We start from the raw sequence: 18,893 nt of genomic DNA on the forward strand, positions 1-18,893 counted from the left end.
AAATATATAATAATAATAATGAAGTCGCACTGCAAAAACAATATACTCAGTGTTTTTGTTAACATCACACATGAGCTTAATTTCCTCAATTGCTCAATTCAGCTTACACCTAAACACAAAAGTACAACTCGTTCCTTCAGTTCTGTTGTTTCTGAATGACTTAATGCGGCATTGTCAAATCATTGTATGCTTGTGTGTGTGATGTGATGTAATCTTGATATTAAACTGCATTCTACTTTTTTGACTACTATTGATTTATAGGTCTCGATCATTCTCCACATCCCCCTCACCGAGTCCAGCAGCACAGAGAAACGCAAAGAACAAACTAGAACTTCCCCCTGTGTTACCTAAAGGGTAAATGTTAAGCACATACATTCATGTGATCCATAGTCAGCCATGCTTAAATTAGCTGCTAACATCCTTGTTTCTGCTTAAATACATATTCTCATTAGTGTAACTCTTTTCTTTTTGTGTTGTAGTGAATAATATTAGTCATAAATTCTCATAACATAGAGTCTGTAGTTTGGGCTTGCTTCAGCATCACATTGAATCATTCTTGTTTATTGATTATTTTTTATTGATCATTAGCAAGAGCATTGCATGTGCTATGCTGGCATTCTAGTTGCTAGCACATGCCTGCCCATCACAGTCTGCATGCTGAAAAAGTGCCTTTTCCATCCCTAAGCATGCCGCTGAAGCCGGGTGCCATGCCCCCTCCTCGCAGGGAGAAGCCTGCCATGAAGAAAGCTCCCAGTCCTCCTACACCTGGTGGACCGCAAGGCAGACCCCCCAAACCCCTGCCAGAGGGAGGAAGCCTCCCGCCAATCCCAGGGAGCCTGGAAGCGCAGGTAGCGCAGTGGGCAGCGGTGGAGCTGGGAGACCCCTGCCTCCAAGGGAACCTGGAAAAAACCCCAACCCGAGGGAAGAGAGGCGTAAAGAGCGGCAGCAGCATCCTCCACGGAGGTAGGTGTCTCGCCGTCAACCTCTCTGCTCATTTAGAGGCAACATTACTGTTGTTAAAGCAGTGTGCTCTTAAAAAAAGATGAGGCATTGCTGAATTAGATTTAACATTGTCTGCTATGGTGTCAAACTTGACTGAAAATCTTTTTGATTGCATTACATTGCTAAAGGAATTTTATTAATGGCAGGAATCAGGAAAAGTTCTTTTCCAGTTAGTATATTCAAACTCTACAGTCTGAAGTTAGTGTTGGCTCACCTGGTCAAAATGCCTCTGACTGATGCGGGGTGACCTGTAACTAGATACAACTGTTTGGGGCATTTTAAATTTGGGAATTGTCAGATTTTAGTTGATCTTTCATATTTGATAGTAAACCAGTAACAAGCAAACTAGCAGATTCTGTTGGCAGCTGACTCTCTTGTATCTTCAACTAGTAGAATTGCGTTCAAAAAAAGCATCCTCCTATCACCATAAACAACGTCAGACTTTGAACACATCAAAGTCAACGAGAAACATGCAAGATGTTCTTGAAAACACTAATTCTTATAACCTTTATTACTTTTAACAGTGTACCTGCACCCAATACTGTTAACTCGTGCACAGTTTGCCCAGTCATTGCAGGAAAAGCACATGTTACTATTAACATTAATAATTGCTCTGTTCCATTTTAAGTGTCCCAGTAAGCCAATGAGTAAACATGGACCATTCCAGGACTGTGCCATTTTAGGAAAAAATCTGGATACAAATAACAGTTTTTGATTTCCAGATCAAATTTCCAGTGTTTATTTTCAGGGTTATCCCTTCTAAATGACAGCATGTCTTGAAATGCTTTGTTCTTTGTTTTTTCACACATCTAAACAGCATTTTAAAAGTTAAATAGCACAGTGTGCATGTAGACTTTGACACTTCAGCTGCCATTCAAACAGTAACAAGACCAAGAAGGTACTTCCATAAATCAATTGACTTTTCGCTAAGACCCAGCCTTCCCAATGCAGACTGGCCAATTGTAGCATAGCGTAGCTGGAATGAGATATTTGTTTCTAGAACGTTATGTTTCTCCATAAAAGCCTGGGAAGCTAACATTAGCACAACATAAACTAGCCTTAGCACTTCAATGCTATGCTGGCTACTGTAGGTATACTGAATATAAACAAATGCTGCCTTTGCTTTTTAATGATTGTAACACTGGATAAAGACCGACCTATACAGAAACAGTGTTTGTCCAAATGTCATTGTCCTCAGTCAGGATCGCCACGTCATGAAGTGGTTGACTCTTACACTGTGATGTGATCTGTAGGCTTTAGCTCGTCATCTTATCTTCATCGTTTTACATCATGGATATATCCTTCAAACATAGCATGCATCTGACTCTGTAGACTGAACTGTCTGCTTCTCTCTAAAATGTGTTTTTCACTTTTCAAGAATTACATAATATCTAATCAGTGGTAGAAGTTAGTTACAGTGTGGGCTCCATTGTAGCCGTGTGGGGCGGGGCTTAGCGACGTGTCAATTATTGACATAGTTACTTCTGCACATTTCGCGAGATGCATAAATACCTCGGTCATTTGTGCTGTGTGCTGTCGTTGCTTTGGCAACTGCCATGTGTCAGCTAGAGGTGCTACCTGTCAGAAACAGTAGGTCATTGGAATAATTTCAATTCAATGTATTTGTATAGCCCAAAATCACAAATTTGTCTCAGAAGGCTTTACAACATGTGCACATACGACATCCTCTGTCCAGGGACCCTCACATCGGTAACAGGGAAAAATAAAGGAAGAAACCTATGGGAGAGCGACTGTTTATGATATAAATGATTCATATAATAAGAGTAATAAGCAGAATAATGATGGAAAAGGACTACTAATATCAGCAACAGTGGCTATAATAGAATAATGATAAAAAAACATTAATGGTAATAGTTATAGAAATGTGACTAATAATAATAAATATTATAATAGTAGCAGTGGCTATCAGCAGGGCCACAGCAGAAGGCACAACCACGGTCCAGCTGTAACCACGATTCATGGAAACATGCGAGGCGAGAAAACACAAAGACTCCGGGGAAAAAACCAAGCTAGTGAGGTGGAATAAGAGGCGGCGGTCTTCCTCATTGTTTGATTAATGTAACTTTTGTTTATAAATGTTAAGTGAAGCCTTGATGGGGTCAGCCTTGGCTATTGTCCACATCACTGGACCTCTCCATGCTATTTAACCAGTACATCCATTGTTTATGTTTATATAAGCACGATCTGCATTTTTCATGTTGTCCTTACACACCTTAGGGTGCTGTGTATACAGTTTTGGGCAGTACAATCTTTATTGGTTTAACTATATTTCTCAGTAGTGTGGTGGTAGCGGCTGTGTTCTGAATCAGCTTTTCAGTAGCTTAGCTCTTTTATTGCTCAAGTAGAGATATAAAATCCACACAAGCTGGATTTTCACAAGCCTCTCTGAAGCTCAATCGCAGCTGCTGCAGTCTGAAATAACACTGCTAAAGATCAGCAAGTGACGCCACCGCCAGGGTCTGAAATTGGCACCTGCTACTGGAAGGGTTAATGATGTCAAAATATTCTAAATATTATCCCCTCCTTTAGCGCATAGATTTTAAAAGTTATAGATAAAATTAGGAGTAGCAGAAAATAAATCTTGCCTGCCACAGTGCAATGGCGAATTACTGTGACATAACTTTAAAGAAGGCCCTGTCACAGAAGTTGCAGGTATGCATTGAGTTCTCATGGTGTCTTGTCACACTGGATGGAGAACCTGGTTAGAATTGGTTAAAATGTTGCGTAAGCACAGCGTGGGCATAGAGGAAAATGGTCTGGATACTGTGCTATTAGTTTTAGGGGCAGGCATGTGGGTGGGAGGATCCTGGCCTTCCTGCATATTTGTTTATCCCACTCACATTTGCAAGGAAGCATATCAACAGTGGATGGCATTGTCAGACAGATACATTTGCAATAAGCAGAACTGGTGTTTCCCAACACATCTACATTTGCATATTTGTGTTTGTATGTGGCCTAAAGTGATACTGGTGTATCTCGCAGCTGTTCATTTTGGGGGAAGACCATAGAGATCGGGTGTGTGCAAGAGAGTGGGTGGATGGCTCACGGAAAAACTGCACATTTGTGAGTCCACCCATAATGTTTGTTTGTTTGTGTGGGTGTTAATAGGGCACCAACAAGCAGAGAGGAAGAACAGGTAAAGGGCAGGGAAGAACAGTAAGGGCGTGTGAGACTGTTTTCATCGGTGTGTGGGTGTGAGTGTAGGCCGACGGGGTCACACTGTGGAATTTATCCTGGAAAACCAGTTCCAACACCTGTTTCCTATTCAGATTATCAAAGATACAGGTGAGTGATACTGACCGTGCCGGGGGGATAAAGTAACATTTCAGCTCAAACAAGCATGTATAAACATCAGTGTGACCAGGATGCACACGACAGCTTGGGTAAAGAGGGGTAATGGCCGTGGTCCTCCACTGTCATTCCTGTGACATCTTTTCAGTGTGAAGTCAGGCGGATCTGTGCCAAAATGCCAATCAAGCACAGTTTATAAGTTCTCACAGTCTTGAGTGTAGGTTTTATAGACAAATAAATAAAAACTCTTGACGTGCTTGGCAGGTTGAATAGAACAGAGCCTTTTTTTTTAATATGGCTAGTCAAAATATCTGTTGTAAAACAAACCTATGCAATGGTAAATGGACTGTACCTGTATAACGCTTTTCCAACAGTCTTCCAACAACTCAAAGCGCAATGTCAACATTCCCCCATTCATACACTTGATGGCAGGGGCTACCATGCAAGATGCCACCTGCCCATTAGGATTCTAACTAGCCATTCATACGAACCAATCTGGAGTGCCTCAAGTAGCTAAGGACACTGGTTGGAGGACGACCCTGCTCTACCCCTGAGCCACAGTTACCCCAATGTAGCCTCATGTGGCTTTACAATAAGCCAAATGGTGAATGTCTCTAAAGTCATAGTAGTGTAACACATCAAGACACAACATCCAAAAACAATGAAACAGTTTTTAAGATCAGTCTCTCCAATTCTATTTAAAGTCCCAAAGTCAGTCTTTTTTTTTTTTTTTTAGACACTGCACTTCAAACAGTAAAGGGGGACACGCTGCTACAATGTGCATCACCTGCCAAATGTTGCATAAGGCTTACACAACTAGTAATGTGAGCAGCAGTGTGATACATGGATTTCATTTCAATTTGTGTCAAAAATCACATTCCTTCTCTGAGACATAATCTCATTCAAATTTAAACACAAACATGATATCCCACATTACATTACATTACATTACAGTCATTTAGCAGACGCTTTTATCCAAAGCGACTTACAATCAGTAGTATATTACATATCATTCACCCATTCACACACTGATGACAGGGCTACCATGCAAGGTGCCACCATCAGACTCTAACTAACATTCGTGCAACATCCAGTCCACACCGATGGCAAGCCTTCGGGAGCAACTTGGGGTTGAGTGTCTTACCGATCCTCTGAATGGAGAACTACCTTGCTCTCCACTACGCCACAGCCGCCACATATAAGATTCACCGTGATTTAAGTCACAACACGCATCGGCAGTGCATGACACACAGATTAGTGGTGAATTCACAGGTATCATGGAGAGCTAAATTACTTCCGTTTCCCCGGTGACGAGGCATGACGTCTCCCTAGACGAGCAGTAATTGCATCACATTAGTGGCTGCCCCACCCCCGCAATCATGCCTGGACAGGTGCCTGTGGTTTGCGGCTGTGTTATGGGTGATTATTCTACAGTGACAACTTGCCGAAGAACTTTGAATAGTTGCTGATTTGTAAGCCATCAGGTGATGATTTGAAGATCTTGTTCTTTGTTTTTGAGATTTCGCCCGGCTTATTCTTATTTGTGGATTTCACATTGATATTTTGGAATGCAATTTATTTTTATGATATTTCTATAGTTATATGCATAAGCAGAAATTTACACAAACTCCAATTGTTCAGTCATCTGATGGGACCTAGATTTTGTTCTTTTTGATTTAAATAAGCAGCTGTTGAACCATCTTTCTGAATGTTATATGCGTTGTTCCATCAGTGGGGAGAGTTAAATTGATCTTAATCTTGGTTTAAGGCTTTAGATTAAAATGGGTCCTCAGACTGTTGTTGGCCAAATTATGTAACATGAGGATATCATTTAATGTCTTCCACAAATAATCAGCCATAAATCTGCTTTCCACAACTCCATAACTTGACAATCATCACATTTCATCAAGTTTTCTTTGGTGTCAAAGTATTCCAGTAATGGTTATTCTTAAATCCATTGGTACATTGCAAACAGGAACTGCTAATAGCTAATTTAATGTACTAATAATGGTGCCAATTCGACAAATGATCACGGATCGGATCAGCACAAACTCTCATAAATCATTAAGAGATCCCTGATGACGTTCTTTTGCCGCCCATAGCAATTGTTGATCATTGATGATCCATATTGGCAGATACAGATCCCCTTGATGTCTGATTACAGCAGCTGGTCTACAAGGAACCAGACTATTGCAAATTTCCCCGCTGCGGGACTAATAAAGGATTATCTTATCTTATATTTTTTTGCCACCGTCCCAAAAATAATTTCAACTGCTCAGAAGTCTGTGAACGAACAAAAATTCTAAATGTTAAACTTGTTACTTTGCTATCGTAGCTTTTGATGTTTTTTACTTAAAAACAAACAATTCAAATGATCAGGAAATAAAAGATTGCATGATTATGGATTAAAACAAATCTTGTCATAGCTGCTTAGAGCTAGTGTACACAGCTCATAGTTCCTCTCTCATATTGATTTATGTTGCTGTGAATACATCTCCTTAAAACAACTGGATTTATTACATTTTTACAACACTACATTTTACCAGATGACATGTGAACACATTATGAAAACGTTAAAAGTTACCCAACCCCAGTACTAATTTTCACTGAACAGAGCCTGAACGCATCACAATGTAACTGAACCTTTGCTGTTAGCGATGCTGCCACCGTCCTGTGAATTTAAACTATGATTGAACTATGATTTAAACACGGATTGGTTGTTGACAGTATAACCAGAGATTAGGGACTAAAAAAACATAAATGATATCCTGATCTCATATTATACTGAATATTGGCGGATAACGATCGTCAGTAAAACTTTTATTTTACACTAAACGTTAATCTGTGTAATTAATCTGCGGTAGACATGCGTGCCGAACCGTGAGGAGGCTTCGTACGGATGAAGGATCAACAACGGTCCGTTACACAACTATTGGAAGTACGCCTTGGTTTTGTTAAATAAAAAAAATAAAAATAAAACTTCCTGCTGTGTTCTCACTTTATGTGTCTGTCTCTTCCAGGCGAACTGTGAGTGGGAGTGTTAGTGGAAGTGGTAGCAGTTATACTGGTTCTAGCTCCAGATCCTCGTCCAACTCCCTCTCACGCTCACGGTCACGCTCTGGATCCAGAAAATCCAGGTACTCGCCACGAACACCCTCATGCCATGAGAACTGCAGTTTGCCAACGATTTCCTCTTGAAGAGAGGTTGTTGACCATATAATGCATTTAGGGAGGCATTTATTTATATAAATGACCTTGTTTTTGGAGAAGCAGATATGCAGAGCAGGCAGAGTTTTTTTGCAACTACAATTGGCGGCTATTTGGTGTTGGTACTATCAGTATTGCATCTTAATTATCCTTGTAATTTATATTCAGTTACTGTGTAAGTCTGCAAGTACATATCTTAAATATAAAGGAATTTTAAACGTACTTGCACAGTGCCTGTTCAGAACATGCTTGTTCAGAACGGGTTGAATCATTGGCCTGTGCTGTTGCTGCTTGAAGCTTTTTCTTAAGAACCACCCAAACAGAAAACTTGGCGTGAAACTTCCTTAGGCCCTTAGCAAAACTCCTGCCATGGCACACACCCCAAGTCTACTCACGGTCAGAAACATTGGTGTCCAAGCAGATTATGGATTTAATTAGCAACATTATTAGTGTTGTAAGTTAGTATCTAGTCATATACTGGGGAAGGAAAGTCTTACCGACGGGGGAAAACACAACCAAGTCGCAGCTTTACCAGGTTCACAGTAAAATACACTCTGGTTCCATTCTGCTTCCAGTTGGATATCCGCTCGTGTCTACTCCAGCGAATTGAAGAAGATTCTGTTTCCTTACGTTAGTACATCCAGCACCACGCAGCAGTAGTGATGCAGAGCCCTGAAGCCCTCCCTGAGCACATGTGTTGAATGTGTCACATGTCCAAATTACACCAAATTCAGCAAAGCACTCCCTTTGGCCTCCAGCAATACACTCGCCAAATGTTAGGTAGATTGGATGAACAGTTGTCGAGATTTGTGAAGGACAGACAGACAGACAGACAGACAGACAGACAGACAGACAGACAGACAGTCTGGCAGAGATACCTTGCTTTATAGGTAAATATTTAATGGAATATTGTGATTCCGCAGCCTTAAACATATTCATTCTGTGTTCTTCTCTCTTGCTTTCATGTGCTGTCTTTGTTGGGAAACCCTCCAGGAAATCCAGGTAAAATAGTTGTTATTCAGGCACATGCTTAGGTGGTGTGTGTGTGTGTGCGCGTGTGTGTGTGCGCATGTGTGTGCGTGCAGACATGTGGGCATGTTGTGTAGTGTACACACAAAAGCGATGACAGCGTTCAGTCAGCAGTGCCTCGGTTATCTTCCCTGACACGGACTCTCCAGCTCGCGGTTGACCCCTTGTCTCTTGCCACAGATCGCTAAGTGTAAGCAGCGTGTCATCGGTGTCATCGGCGTCGTCCAGTGGCAGTTCGGTGCGTAGCGCAGACTCAGACGACATGTATGCCGACCTGGCCAGCCCGGTGTCCTCCGCCAGCTCCCGCTCGCCCACACCAAATCACCCTCGCAAGGAGCGCGGGGCTGCGCGGGAACGGCCCCCGCATGGCAGAGACAAGAACAGGGGTAAGTGTGGGCAACAAAGTCCCCATGAAGCAGGCCAGGAATAGGCAGGCTGCTACACAACAGCTTAATATGAGGTGAATGGTATTAACTGTATTGACTGTTATGATTAATTCAGCTTAATGTACATTGAGCTAAAACACTTGAGTTAATCAGTACAACAACAGTATTGTGTCATACTCACCCCTCTGCTGCTGTTTCTCTTTCTAAAACAAAGCCTACCTTCCTTCAAAAATGTATTCCAGTGAATTTGTCCAAACAGTTTGCATTGAGATCATTGTTGAGCTTCTATTTACTTAGTTCACTTACTGTAGATATTTCAAAGTGAAAGCATACCAGAAATCGTAGGGATTGTGCCCATTGCGGGACTGGAAGGCTTTCCGTATCAAACATCTGTGCAGGAAGTCAGAGTTTCGGTAGCTTCAAGGAAATCAAAAGACCAAACAGGAGAGGTGACTGGAAACAGTTTTTTTGTTCAAGTAGAGAAACAGGTTGGTGAAATGACACCTCTGTTGCAGAGATACTAAAAGTCAAGATTTTACACAATTCTTCTTCCAAATTGAGGTTTAAATTGAGCTTTTGATTTGCATTAGTTTTGGTAGTATCAAAAATAGCACAGTGGTTTAGCATTGCATTGTTCCTCAGTTCTCATGTTCTTTCTGTCTGGATCACAGAGAGACCATCAAAGAAAGATGAACCATTCAGAGAGGATCGCAGGAAGATCGACCCATCTGGAGCCCCACCTAGAGGAGGAAACCCCATGCCCAGATCTGGACCTGGTAGCAGGGGTGGCCACCCTGTACATCCCCCGCCTGGCACCATGGGCCCCCCAGGAAGCTACGGAGGTTCTGGTTCCCACAAAGACATTAAACTCACTCTCCTCAATAAGGTTAATATGGTTCTTTTCCCATTTTTCAAAGGTCCGTTTCTTTCTTGCAGAGGAATTAGTCACCATATGTTAATTATGGTGCTTTAGTAGGTTTTTTGCCTTTTAATCTTTTTCATCACTAAAATGTTTCCCTCCTATTTCCCTTCATTTTAATTCAATTCAATTCAGTTTATTTTGTATAGCCCAGAATCACAAATTACGAATTTGCCTCAGAGGGCTTTACAATCTGTGCACATGCGACATCCTCTGTCCTTCCCTCACATCGGCACAGGAAAAACTCCCCTAAAAAACCCCTTTAACAGGGAGAAAAAAGGAAGAAACCTATGGGAGAACGACAGAGGAGGGATCCTTCTCCCAGGATGGACAGAATGCAATAGATGTCATGTGTACATACATTTTAGTTCCATACTTGCTTGAAACAAAGTACAGACAGATTTTCTCTGGAAATAAAAATACACTTATTGAAGTTGAAATAGATTATAAATTAGTTGGACTCAGACTTGCTAATTGGATGGAATTCCTTAAATTTCCATCTTTATTTTCATTGCTTGACTTCACGCGTCCTCTCATTTCCCAGCAGCAGGCAGATAAGGGCAACAGAAAGAGGTACCTGCCTGCAGACAAAGACAGGCCTGGTTCCCCCCTCAGCAAGAGAATGGCCATGTCTCCAGACAGAGGTGAGACACGTGCTGACTGAGGGCATACACACCTCTTCACTGTCAAACATCTTTTAGTGTTTCACATACACACCACACCTAGAACAACTTATGGGAACAATACTGGCTTTTTATTAAGAATCAGGTTTTTGCTTTTGTCCATCTCTGACATGATGGATATGATGCAGTTTGTGTGGTGACATTCACAGTATTGCTTGCCGGAATTAATTGATGATTAATGTGACATTCTGGCCAGATTCCACACGAGTACAGATTGGACATGTTTAATGATTTATAAACATTGATATTTATTTTATGTTACTTTAACAGCAGTTTTAACAGTTTCTAAATCATTTTGTTATTGTATTAATTCATTTGCCAGTCATTAGCTGGTTTCGGTCACTTAAATGTGAATGGTCGATTTTCTGTAAACTTTATCCAAATTAAGAGGATTCTTATTCTTAGTCAAGCTGAAGAAAAGTTTCAGTAGGTTTTTTTAATTAAATATGAAGAAATTAATATCTTTGATTGTAGCGGCCTTCCTTTGACCATATCCTCTTGCAAGGCTAATGCCACCGCAGCCCTTGCCTCTCTCTGCTGCATGTCTCCGGCCGTATATTCCAATAAATATGTCTGAATATCCGAGTCAGCCAAAACACTGTGAAATGTATCCTCATCCATAACATCCAGCACTCAAACGTAGCTACATTGCATACAAGCAAAGAGAAAAAGGAAATTCAGCTTTTTAGCAGCATCTAGAGCCCGCCCCTGGCTACCCAGAGGCGGAGCCTAGAAAGCTGAAGCAGTCTGTAGTCTCCTTCCTTCCAACTACATCACTGTCATGTCAAATGACGGCGCTGGAAGAACTGGGTCGTTAAAGCACACACAAAGGCGTTTATTGGTTCAATTGACTTCATTTACCATCAACGCTGAGTGGATGATCACCATGAAAGTTGGTACATATTTCCCTTGAGATAGCCCTGGCTAATGTTAATTCACCAGTAGGGCCAAAACTAACGATTATTTCAAAATCAATTAGTTATGAAATAAATTAAATTCATTGTTTTACTCTATAACATTTCAGAAAATAAGTTGAAAGGGGGGTTGAAATAATGAAATTAATAAAATAATGACACTACATCGAAAACCAAGAGAGCCTGTTAATATTTCCATAGGAGAAGCTGGATCCAGTGCATATTTTGCTTTTAAAAAATGATTCAATGTTGGGGATTCATTGTCAAAATCATTGACTACTTGTTTCAGCTTTACCAGCCAACTTATGTAATGTTTAGTGGCTCATGAGTTGTTTTATAGGGAGCTGCACAAACAAATCATACACGTCACAGAGATCTCCATGATTTGACTACTACTTGTTCCGTTTCTGATTTGAAAGAACAGGGTTGTTGTGAATAGAAATGTCCATTCATTCCATTACATTTCTGTTACGTAGCCCACACAAGCTGACATCCTAATTTACCTCGATCAATGTGGAAGTTGAGATTTTCATGAAAAGTGTAACAACTGTTAAGACATTTTGACAGCTTTAAGTTAAGCTATTTAGTCTCCAGAACAGCCGTAACATGTTGTTTTTAATTAACTCAGTCGTTGCCAAAATGCACACCTCCAAACCATTCAGGATGAACACCCTCTAACGATTAATCTGGTGTTTTTCAGGACGTGATAAGAGGATTCCCGGCCGACCCATACTCCCCCTCGAATGGATCGGCCCAGAGGCCAGGGGCCCCGACCAATGCCCCCCAGGGAGACAGGTTGGTGCAACCTTCAGCATGTTACTGCTGTGAAATGTATTCTTTAACACTTCTATCATACATTTCAATTCAATTCAATTCAGTTTATTTTGTATAGCCCAGAATCACAAATTACAAATTTGCCTCAGAGGGCTTTACAATCTGTGCACATGCGACATCCTCTGTCCTTCCCTCACATCGGCACAGGAAAAACTCCCCTAAAAAAACCCCTTTAACAGGGAGAAAAAAGGAAGAAACCTATGGGAGAACGACAGAGGAGGGATCCTTCTCCCAGGATGGACAGAATGCAATAGATGTCATGTGTACAGAATGAGCAGCATAACAGTTCTTAGATACAACACATTCAATGTATATGACATAAATGATTCATATAATAAGACTACATATAATAACAGCAGCAATTATTACAGTAGAATTATAGCCATGAAAATAGGGATAGTAATGTGACTAATAATAATAATCGAAGTAGCAGTGGGTGTCAGTCGGCTCACAGCAGGAGGCACGACTACGGTCCAGGTACCACAACGTTTCATGGAAACCTGCAGAACGAGAAAGCAAAAGGGCTTCAGGGTGGAAGTAAAGCTAAAATGCTTAATGGTACAGGTAATAGTGATAGTAATGTGACTAGTAATAATAATAATGGTGGTAGCAGTCGGTGTCAGCAGGGCCGTAGCAGGATGCACATCCACGGTCCAGGTACAGCCACGATTTATAGAAGCCTGCGAAGCGAGAAAGCACAAAGACTCCAGGGTAGAAGCAAGTCAATAAGCGTAATAGTACAGGCAATAATAATAGTAATGTGACTAATAATGATAGTGGTAGTAGTAGTGGGTGTCAGCAGGGTCTCAGTCGGTGGCACGATGACAGTCCAAATATAACCCCGATTCCTGGGAACCTGCGAGGCGAGAAAGCACAAGAACTCCGGGGAAGAAGCAAAATCAGTAATGTGCATAAATAGGAGATTAATACATAAAGAAGGAGGGAGAGAAGAGGAGAGAGGAGCTCAGCGTATCCTAGGTAGTCCCCGGCTGTCTAGGCATATAGCAGCATATCTAGGGGCTGGACCAAGGCGAACAACAGAACATATAATACATCAACAACAGAAGTCAAAAAAGGTTAGAAATAGGGGGGGAAAGGGAGGTGGGAGTGTGGAGATTCTAAAGTCATCTTTTCTTTCTGACTCATCATGCTTGTTGCCAGCTGTGTGCACCACATCGTGTTACACAGGCCAAACACATGACCACAAATGTTTGACAAACATGAGAAGCATGCCACAGAAGAGGAAGTCTATCTTGCATAATAATAATACTATTAACTGGCTCTTTAGGGCTCCTTTCACTATCATTTAGGTGCACCTGAAGTATTTCACTGCAGATTTGGCTCAGCAATAAAACATTTCCAGCGTTACCTTTTTTGACAGCTCCCATAGACATATGAAAAATGACAAAAGTTTTGTATTAAAGTGAGTCTTTTGAGTGTCTCTTCCCGTTTAGATGCTGCACGATTCTGTATTTCAGTGTTGGTCAGCAATCTCGTTAATTGACCAAAACCAACAATGTTCTAGTGTGTCTCTCAGTATTTTCTGTTTTCTGTCACAAGAGCATAGACTCCTATTGAATCATGTGATTTGTACACAGCTTCATTTTTTTAAAGTTTCATATTTAAAGAGGCTCAGAAATGTGCCTAAACAGATGGATATAGTTGAAGCAGGCTATTGGTCCATATACCAGCTGGTTCCAAATAGTGATTTGGTTGTGTTAAGACTTTTAGTCAAAATCCACATTTTAATTTAATTAGAAGTAATTCTAGATTAGGTGTGGTTTGGACTATTTTCAGATGTGCATTAATCCACATTTTGTGTTTAAGTGGAGCAGCAGGACGGTGTATGTGAAATAAACTACAGTGTGGCTCGTGTTATTAAAGTAATTGAATAGTGTCTGGACAAAAGTGGAGCTTATGGGATAGAAAAAAAGACATTTCAAGCTTTGTGTATCAAACATCATACATGTTAGTTTCATGGGATTTGTTGACAATAAAAATAATCACCAAATGCACTCACATTTAATGTTTACAACAGCTTTTCAGTTTTTAATTCTGGTATTCTGACATGGTTCTTTCTTTTTTTTTGTAAAACCCCTCAGGATTACAAACATGCATAAAACTCTCCAAACCTTTTGGAAAATGCTTCAATCACAATTGAAAATACAAATAATATTAAAGCAGATAACAGAAGCCTTAAATATGAATTCCTTTAATTAAACCGTAAGACACGTGTTGCGGCGCTATGCCGTCCTCTCAGCTGAGAACGGAGAAATGTCTGTAATGGAGATGTGCTAAAGTCAAAGCATAACCCGCGTCGGGCTCGGGCCAAAATAGACCGTGCTGCCCAGTAACATGGAGGTAAAGCTCCTCCGCGCTGCAGGCTGAGTTCCCCGCCCCAAAAAAAAAAAAATTCAATATTACTTCAGTTATTTACAAACTGAAGGAAGTAAAACATGTGACCCTAACTCTTGCTTGTCTTCCGCAGGAAACGTCCTCTGTCACCTCCCCCCAAGTCATCTGGAAAAGGCCCTGCGCCGCCGTCGGGCAAGCCACCCCCCCGGGCTCCGCATCGGCCGCTGGCTCGGGCTCCGGCTCCAACAAACCCAGCAACACACTGTCCCGCCGCGAGGAGCTGCTGAAACAGCTGAAGGCCGTGGAGGACGCCATCGCCCGGAAACGGGCAAAGATCCCCACCAAATAAACGGAAGCCTGCTCCTCCACCCGTTTGCCCGCCTGCCTGCCAGTCTGCCCACCCTACAGCCTTGTGAGCCGGGCCAACAGTGAGGGCTTTGAGGGTGGAGCCTTTTTCCCCCTGCCTTCAATGGACATGTAAAAATGTTGTATGGTTCATGTATAAAGGCTGTTGTGTAAGTGAACAGGAAGTGGTTTGGCTCTGCCCCCATATGCCTGACTTTAGCTCCCATTAGAAGCCTTTGAGTGTCACGGCTGCTGTTCACATCGTCAACGAGAAACAGGAGGAAACATTTGGGCATCTGGTGAGGAAGGGACATGTCAGCCATGGAGTGTACCCTGTGTAGACTTTACAGTACAGATATAGAAGGGTAGTAAGGTGCGGCTCACTCTGTTCCCTCAGTCAAAAGGAAGCATCTTCCTCATCTGTTGTGATAAAGAACAGATTTATACACATTGATTCTTCTACTTCTGTCCGTCTTTCTCTGCCCTCTTTTATCGTCTTGTTCTCTCTCATCTTTATTTTAGTTCCCTCTGTGTGGAGGAGTGTAACTGTTGGGTCAGCTCTACAAAGGGTGCTGACAGCCCACAGGGCTTCACGGCGTCTCTTAGTATAAATCGAAACATTCTCAGCACCCATCCGTAAGTGATCACGATCCAGAGCTTTGTTCAGAGGGGGGCAATGTTTAACCAACGACTTGTCTGCGTTCTGTGTTTTAGGGCAGTGGTCTCTGTCACACCTTGTACAATAATAGCAAGACATCAAATAATTTCAAGCGTATGATTATAGACAACAGTGATGTGTATTTTTTTTTCTTTTTTTAAATCTACAGCTTTGTTTTCTTCTAAGCTCTTAAGTGATAAACCAATGTTTTATTTGTGTAACATTTTTAGTTGGGAGTTTGAGAAGTGCAACGGGGACATTTAGAGACAAGATGTCTTGCTTTTGTGACAAAAGCCTTCTAAATAAACTATTTTGATAAAGAGAAATTCAGTTGCCTGGTTTTTCTCTGCTGTTGTACAAGACAAAAGGGAGTGGCCGTTTGAATAAAGATGTTTCTGGATGCATGCAGATAAAGCATTGTTCAGCATAATAGATGTGGAAAATATACACAAAAGATCATCTCTTTTAGACAGCTGATCCATGGCATTTGTTGAAGTTGTCCATTGTAAGGGTGATTTTGTCTATTCCATTTCTCTACCATCTGTTTTTTCATCAGTTTTCACTCATGCCTCGACCACAGAAAGTTAAAATTTGGATACTACTGCTTGGATTTTTATGAAATTTGTTTAAGACATGAATGAGGAGGAATTGTGATCTTTTTGATACCCTGATCAAATACCTGCAAACGTAAATACATATAGCCTCAACAGATTCCTGCTAATTAGCATGCTAACATGCTAAACTGAGATTGTGAACAAATTGAATATCATACCTGTTGCATCAAAACGAATTTATTGAAGAGTGATAGACCCAGTCGGTCCTCCACAGGCTGGGAGTTGGGTTCTAGTCAGCCAGGCGACCACTTTGGAAATAAGTATTTTAATAATACTTTTAAGTGCTATCCTCTAACTTTTTTGTCATGATACTATTTTGAGTTGTGCTTTTCCATTTTGCATCTTAATCAAATCAAATCAAATAAGGCCCTTCCAGAGTCTACTGATGTTCCATCCATCTATCCATTATATTTAACCGCTTACCCTGTTCAGGGGCTGGAGCCGATCCCCCCCTAACATTTGGCGAAGGCAGGTAACCCTGGACAGGTCTCCAGATTATCACAGGGCTGACATATATAGACAGACAACCATTCACACTCACATCCACACCTACGAGCAGTCTGTCATACAATATATGACACTGTCAGTGAGCGCCACTAAAAACTACCAGCATAGTTGAATCACATCACAGGCATCAGCAGTAGGGGGAGGTAATCTACACTGCTATCAGGACAACATGATGCTAACAGCTCAAAGTCCTTACTACAGAGTTGTTCTTAAACAGTGGTATGCCCAGATTCATGCCCTCTATCCAGGTACACACCTGTGTTTACCCTGCGATTTCACATCAAAAGTGGCTGCTGGGAGAGAGCTCACATTCCCTATGTTGATCATGGGGAGGACAGTTTTCTAAAGTCTCCTCCCCGCTTGCAGGGAACCCCGGGTCTCTCGTCCGGTAGCAGCGAGTACTAACGGTTAGTCCCTGGTGTAAACAACGGTACCATTACTGCACGCTGGATCCACAGACATGGTTGTAAAGAGTGCAAGAACCAGTAGAGAGACCAGCGCAGACTCAACAAGACTATATACAAAGTGCACAGATAAGTTTCAAAAGTAGTTTCACAAAAAGTACTTCAGAAACGTATTAAATAAAAGTTTAAACGAGAGCAGGAGCTGCTGTAACCAGTGAGGGACACATACGTGCACAAACACTAAAAGAACACGCGGCCGGCTCGGCTATGACAACATTGCAAATTTCCCCACTGCGGGACTAATAAAGGATTATCTTATCTTATCTTATGGCGGGAGAAACTCAGATCACAACACACACACGGAGAGAGACTTCACTCTGCTAACTTCGGTATCTTAATAGTAATAATAATAATACATTTTATTTATAGAGCGCTTTTCAAAGTTCTCACAGACGCTTTATAGACATTTAAAATCATCATTAAAAGCTGCACATCTTAGCAAAACAAATAGTTGTTTGCTGCTATATCAATGCTCTGAATATCAAGTTTAGCACCTTTTAAGTAGTTGAGTATATATACTCAATTACATTCCACGACCAAACCTTCTTGATGGTTTGGTCTCAGTCTCTATATAACTATAAAGCTCGCCTTGGTATTAATTCCATCGGTCACAATAGTGTCTTTAAAAAAAGGTTTCAATTACAATGCTGTGAAGAATTGTAACTAAATTATGTTTCAATGTGTTTCCAGCTAATATTGAACAAATACAGGGTCTCAATGAAATACAGTCTCACATGTTCAGTGTCAATTGTCACATGATCAGAGCAGTTTACTTCCTTGGTGCCCCGTGCAAAGAGAATGGCTGCATCAAAGCTTTCAAATAAAAGGCTATTAAAGTAAGTTGACACAGGTCAAAGATTTGTGGTACCATCATCAACAATAGCGACCAGAAGGATTACAGTGCATGGAGGTATACAAGCTTATATCAATAGTTATACTATATATACATATATATATATATATGTATATATGTTCTACCTAACTCTCTACTCCGTTCTTTCTTTCAATTTTGCTTTGTTAGGTACACCTGTGACAACTGCTCATTAACGCAAATATCCATTGAGTCAACCACATGGCAGCAACTCAGTGAATTTAGGCATGTGGACAGGTCAAGACAATCTGCTGAAGTTTAAAGCAAGCACCAGAATGTGAAAGAGGGTGATGTAAGGGACTTTGAATGTGGCATGGTGGTTGGTGCCTTGCCATTTCAGAAACTGCTGATCTATTAGGACTTTCCCGCTCAACCACCTCTAGGGTTTTACGGAGTATGGACGGAAACAGAGAAAATGACTTGATTGCAGAGGTTGGAGGAGAATGGCAAGACTGGGGCCAGATTGGAACTGGGCTAAATGATCTGAGATCAGTGCTTTTAAACTCCTCTGTGAAGCCCCTGCAGACATAAACACCAATATCTTTGTGTAGGTATGCTGAGCAGGGACTTCTGCGGACTGCTTGTGTTAAATACACTCAAAGGGGACTGACCAGTGGAAAGTTAAATATGAATGCCCCTAACACATTCATGTTGATAGGATGACATTACCCTCTCTCAAAAGGAGGACCTTTGTATTGACTAAAATCCACAACAAGATACATCTCCCGTGAAAGGCAACCTTGTCACTGTCCACCGGCACTCCAGGATCCAAGTCTCGTAAGAGACTACAGCT

General features: G+C 41.3%; 1 protein-coding gene across 3 annotated transcripts; it reads left to right on the forward strand.

Moving 5' to 3' along the window:
* Window positions 1–264: 264 nt before the first annotated feature.
* LOC129088600 (zinc finger CCCH domain-containing protein 18-like) lies at window positions 265–15,077 on the forward strand. Of its 3 annotated transcripts, XM_054595945.1 has the most exons (7): window positions 265–354; window positions 686–963; window positions 8,731–8,936; window positions 9,608–9,822; window positions 10,400–10,499; window positions 12,153–12,247; window positions 14,775–15,077. In XM_054595945.1, exons 3-7 carry the CDS (start codon window positions 8,813–8,815, stop codon window positions 14,988–14,990), a joined length of 750 nt encoding a protein of 249 aa, XP_054451920.1. In that variant the 5' UTR covers window positions 265–354; window positions 686–963; window positions 8,731–8,812; the 3' UTR covers window positions 14,991–15,077. The 3 variants fall into 3 exon arrangements, with proteins under 3 accessions (XP_054451920.1, XP_054451918.1, XP_054451919.1); XM_054595943.1 differs by lacking the exons at window positions 265–354; window positions 686–963 and adding an exon at window positions 7,672–8,523; XM_054595944.1 differs by lacking the exons at window positions 265–354; window positions 686–963 and adding an exon at window positions 7,674–8,523 and having other exon boundaries at window positions 10,403–10,499.
* The last annotated feature ends 3,816 nt before the right edge of the window (window positions 15,078–18,893 follow it).

The sequence above is a fragment of the Anoplopoma fimbria genome, unplaced genomic scaffold (assembly GCF_027596085.1).
Source record: "Anoplopoma fimbria isolate UVic2021 breed Golden Eagle Sablefish unplaced genomic scaffold, Afim_UVic_2022 Un_contig_13569_pilon_pilon, whole genome shotgun sequence".
Classification (NCBI taxonomy): domain Eukaryota; kingdom Metazoa; phylum Chordata; class Actinopteri; order Perciformes; family Anoplopomatidae; genus Anoplopoma; species Anoplopoma fimbria.

Bases quoted from the DNA above. Each gene is read 5' to 3' on its own strand.
- LOC129088600 (XM_054595943.1), top strand. From the start codon at position 8,423: ATGGAATATTGTGATTCCGCAGCCTTAAACATATTCATTCTGTGTTCT. The intron at 10,500-12,152 runs GTGAGACACGTG...GGTGTTTTTCAG, and splicing joins GGCCATGTCTCCAGACAGAG to GACGTGATAAGAGGATTCCC. The intron at 12,248-14,774 runs GTTGGTGCAACC...TGTCTTCCGCAG, and splicing joins AATGCCCCCCAGGGAGACAG to GAAACGTCCTCTGTCACCTC.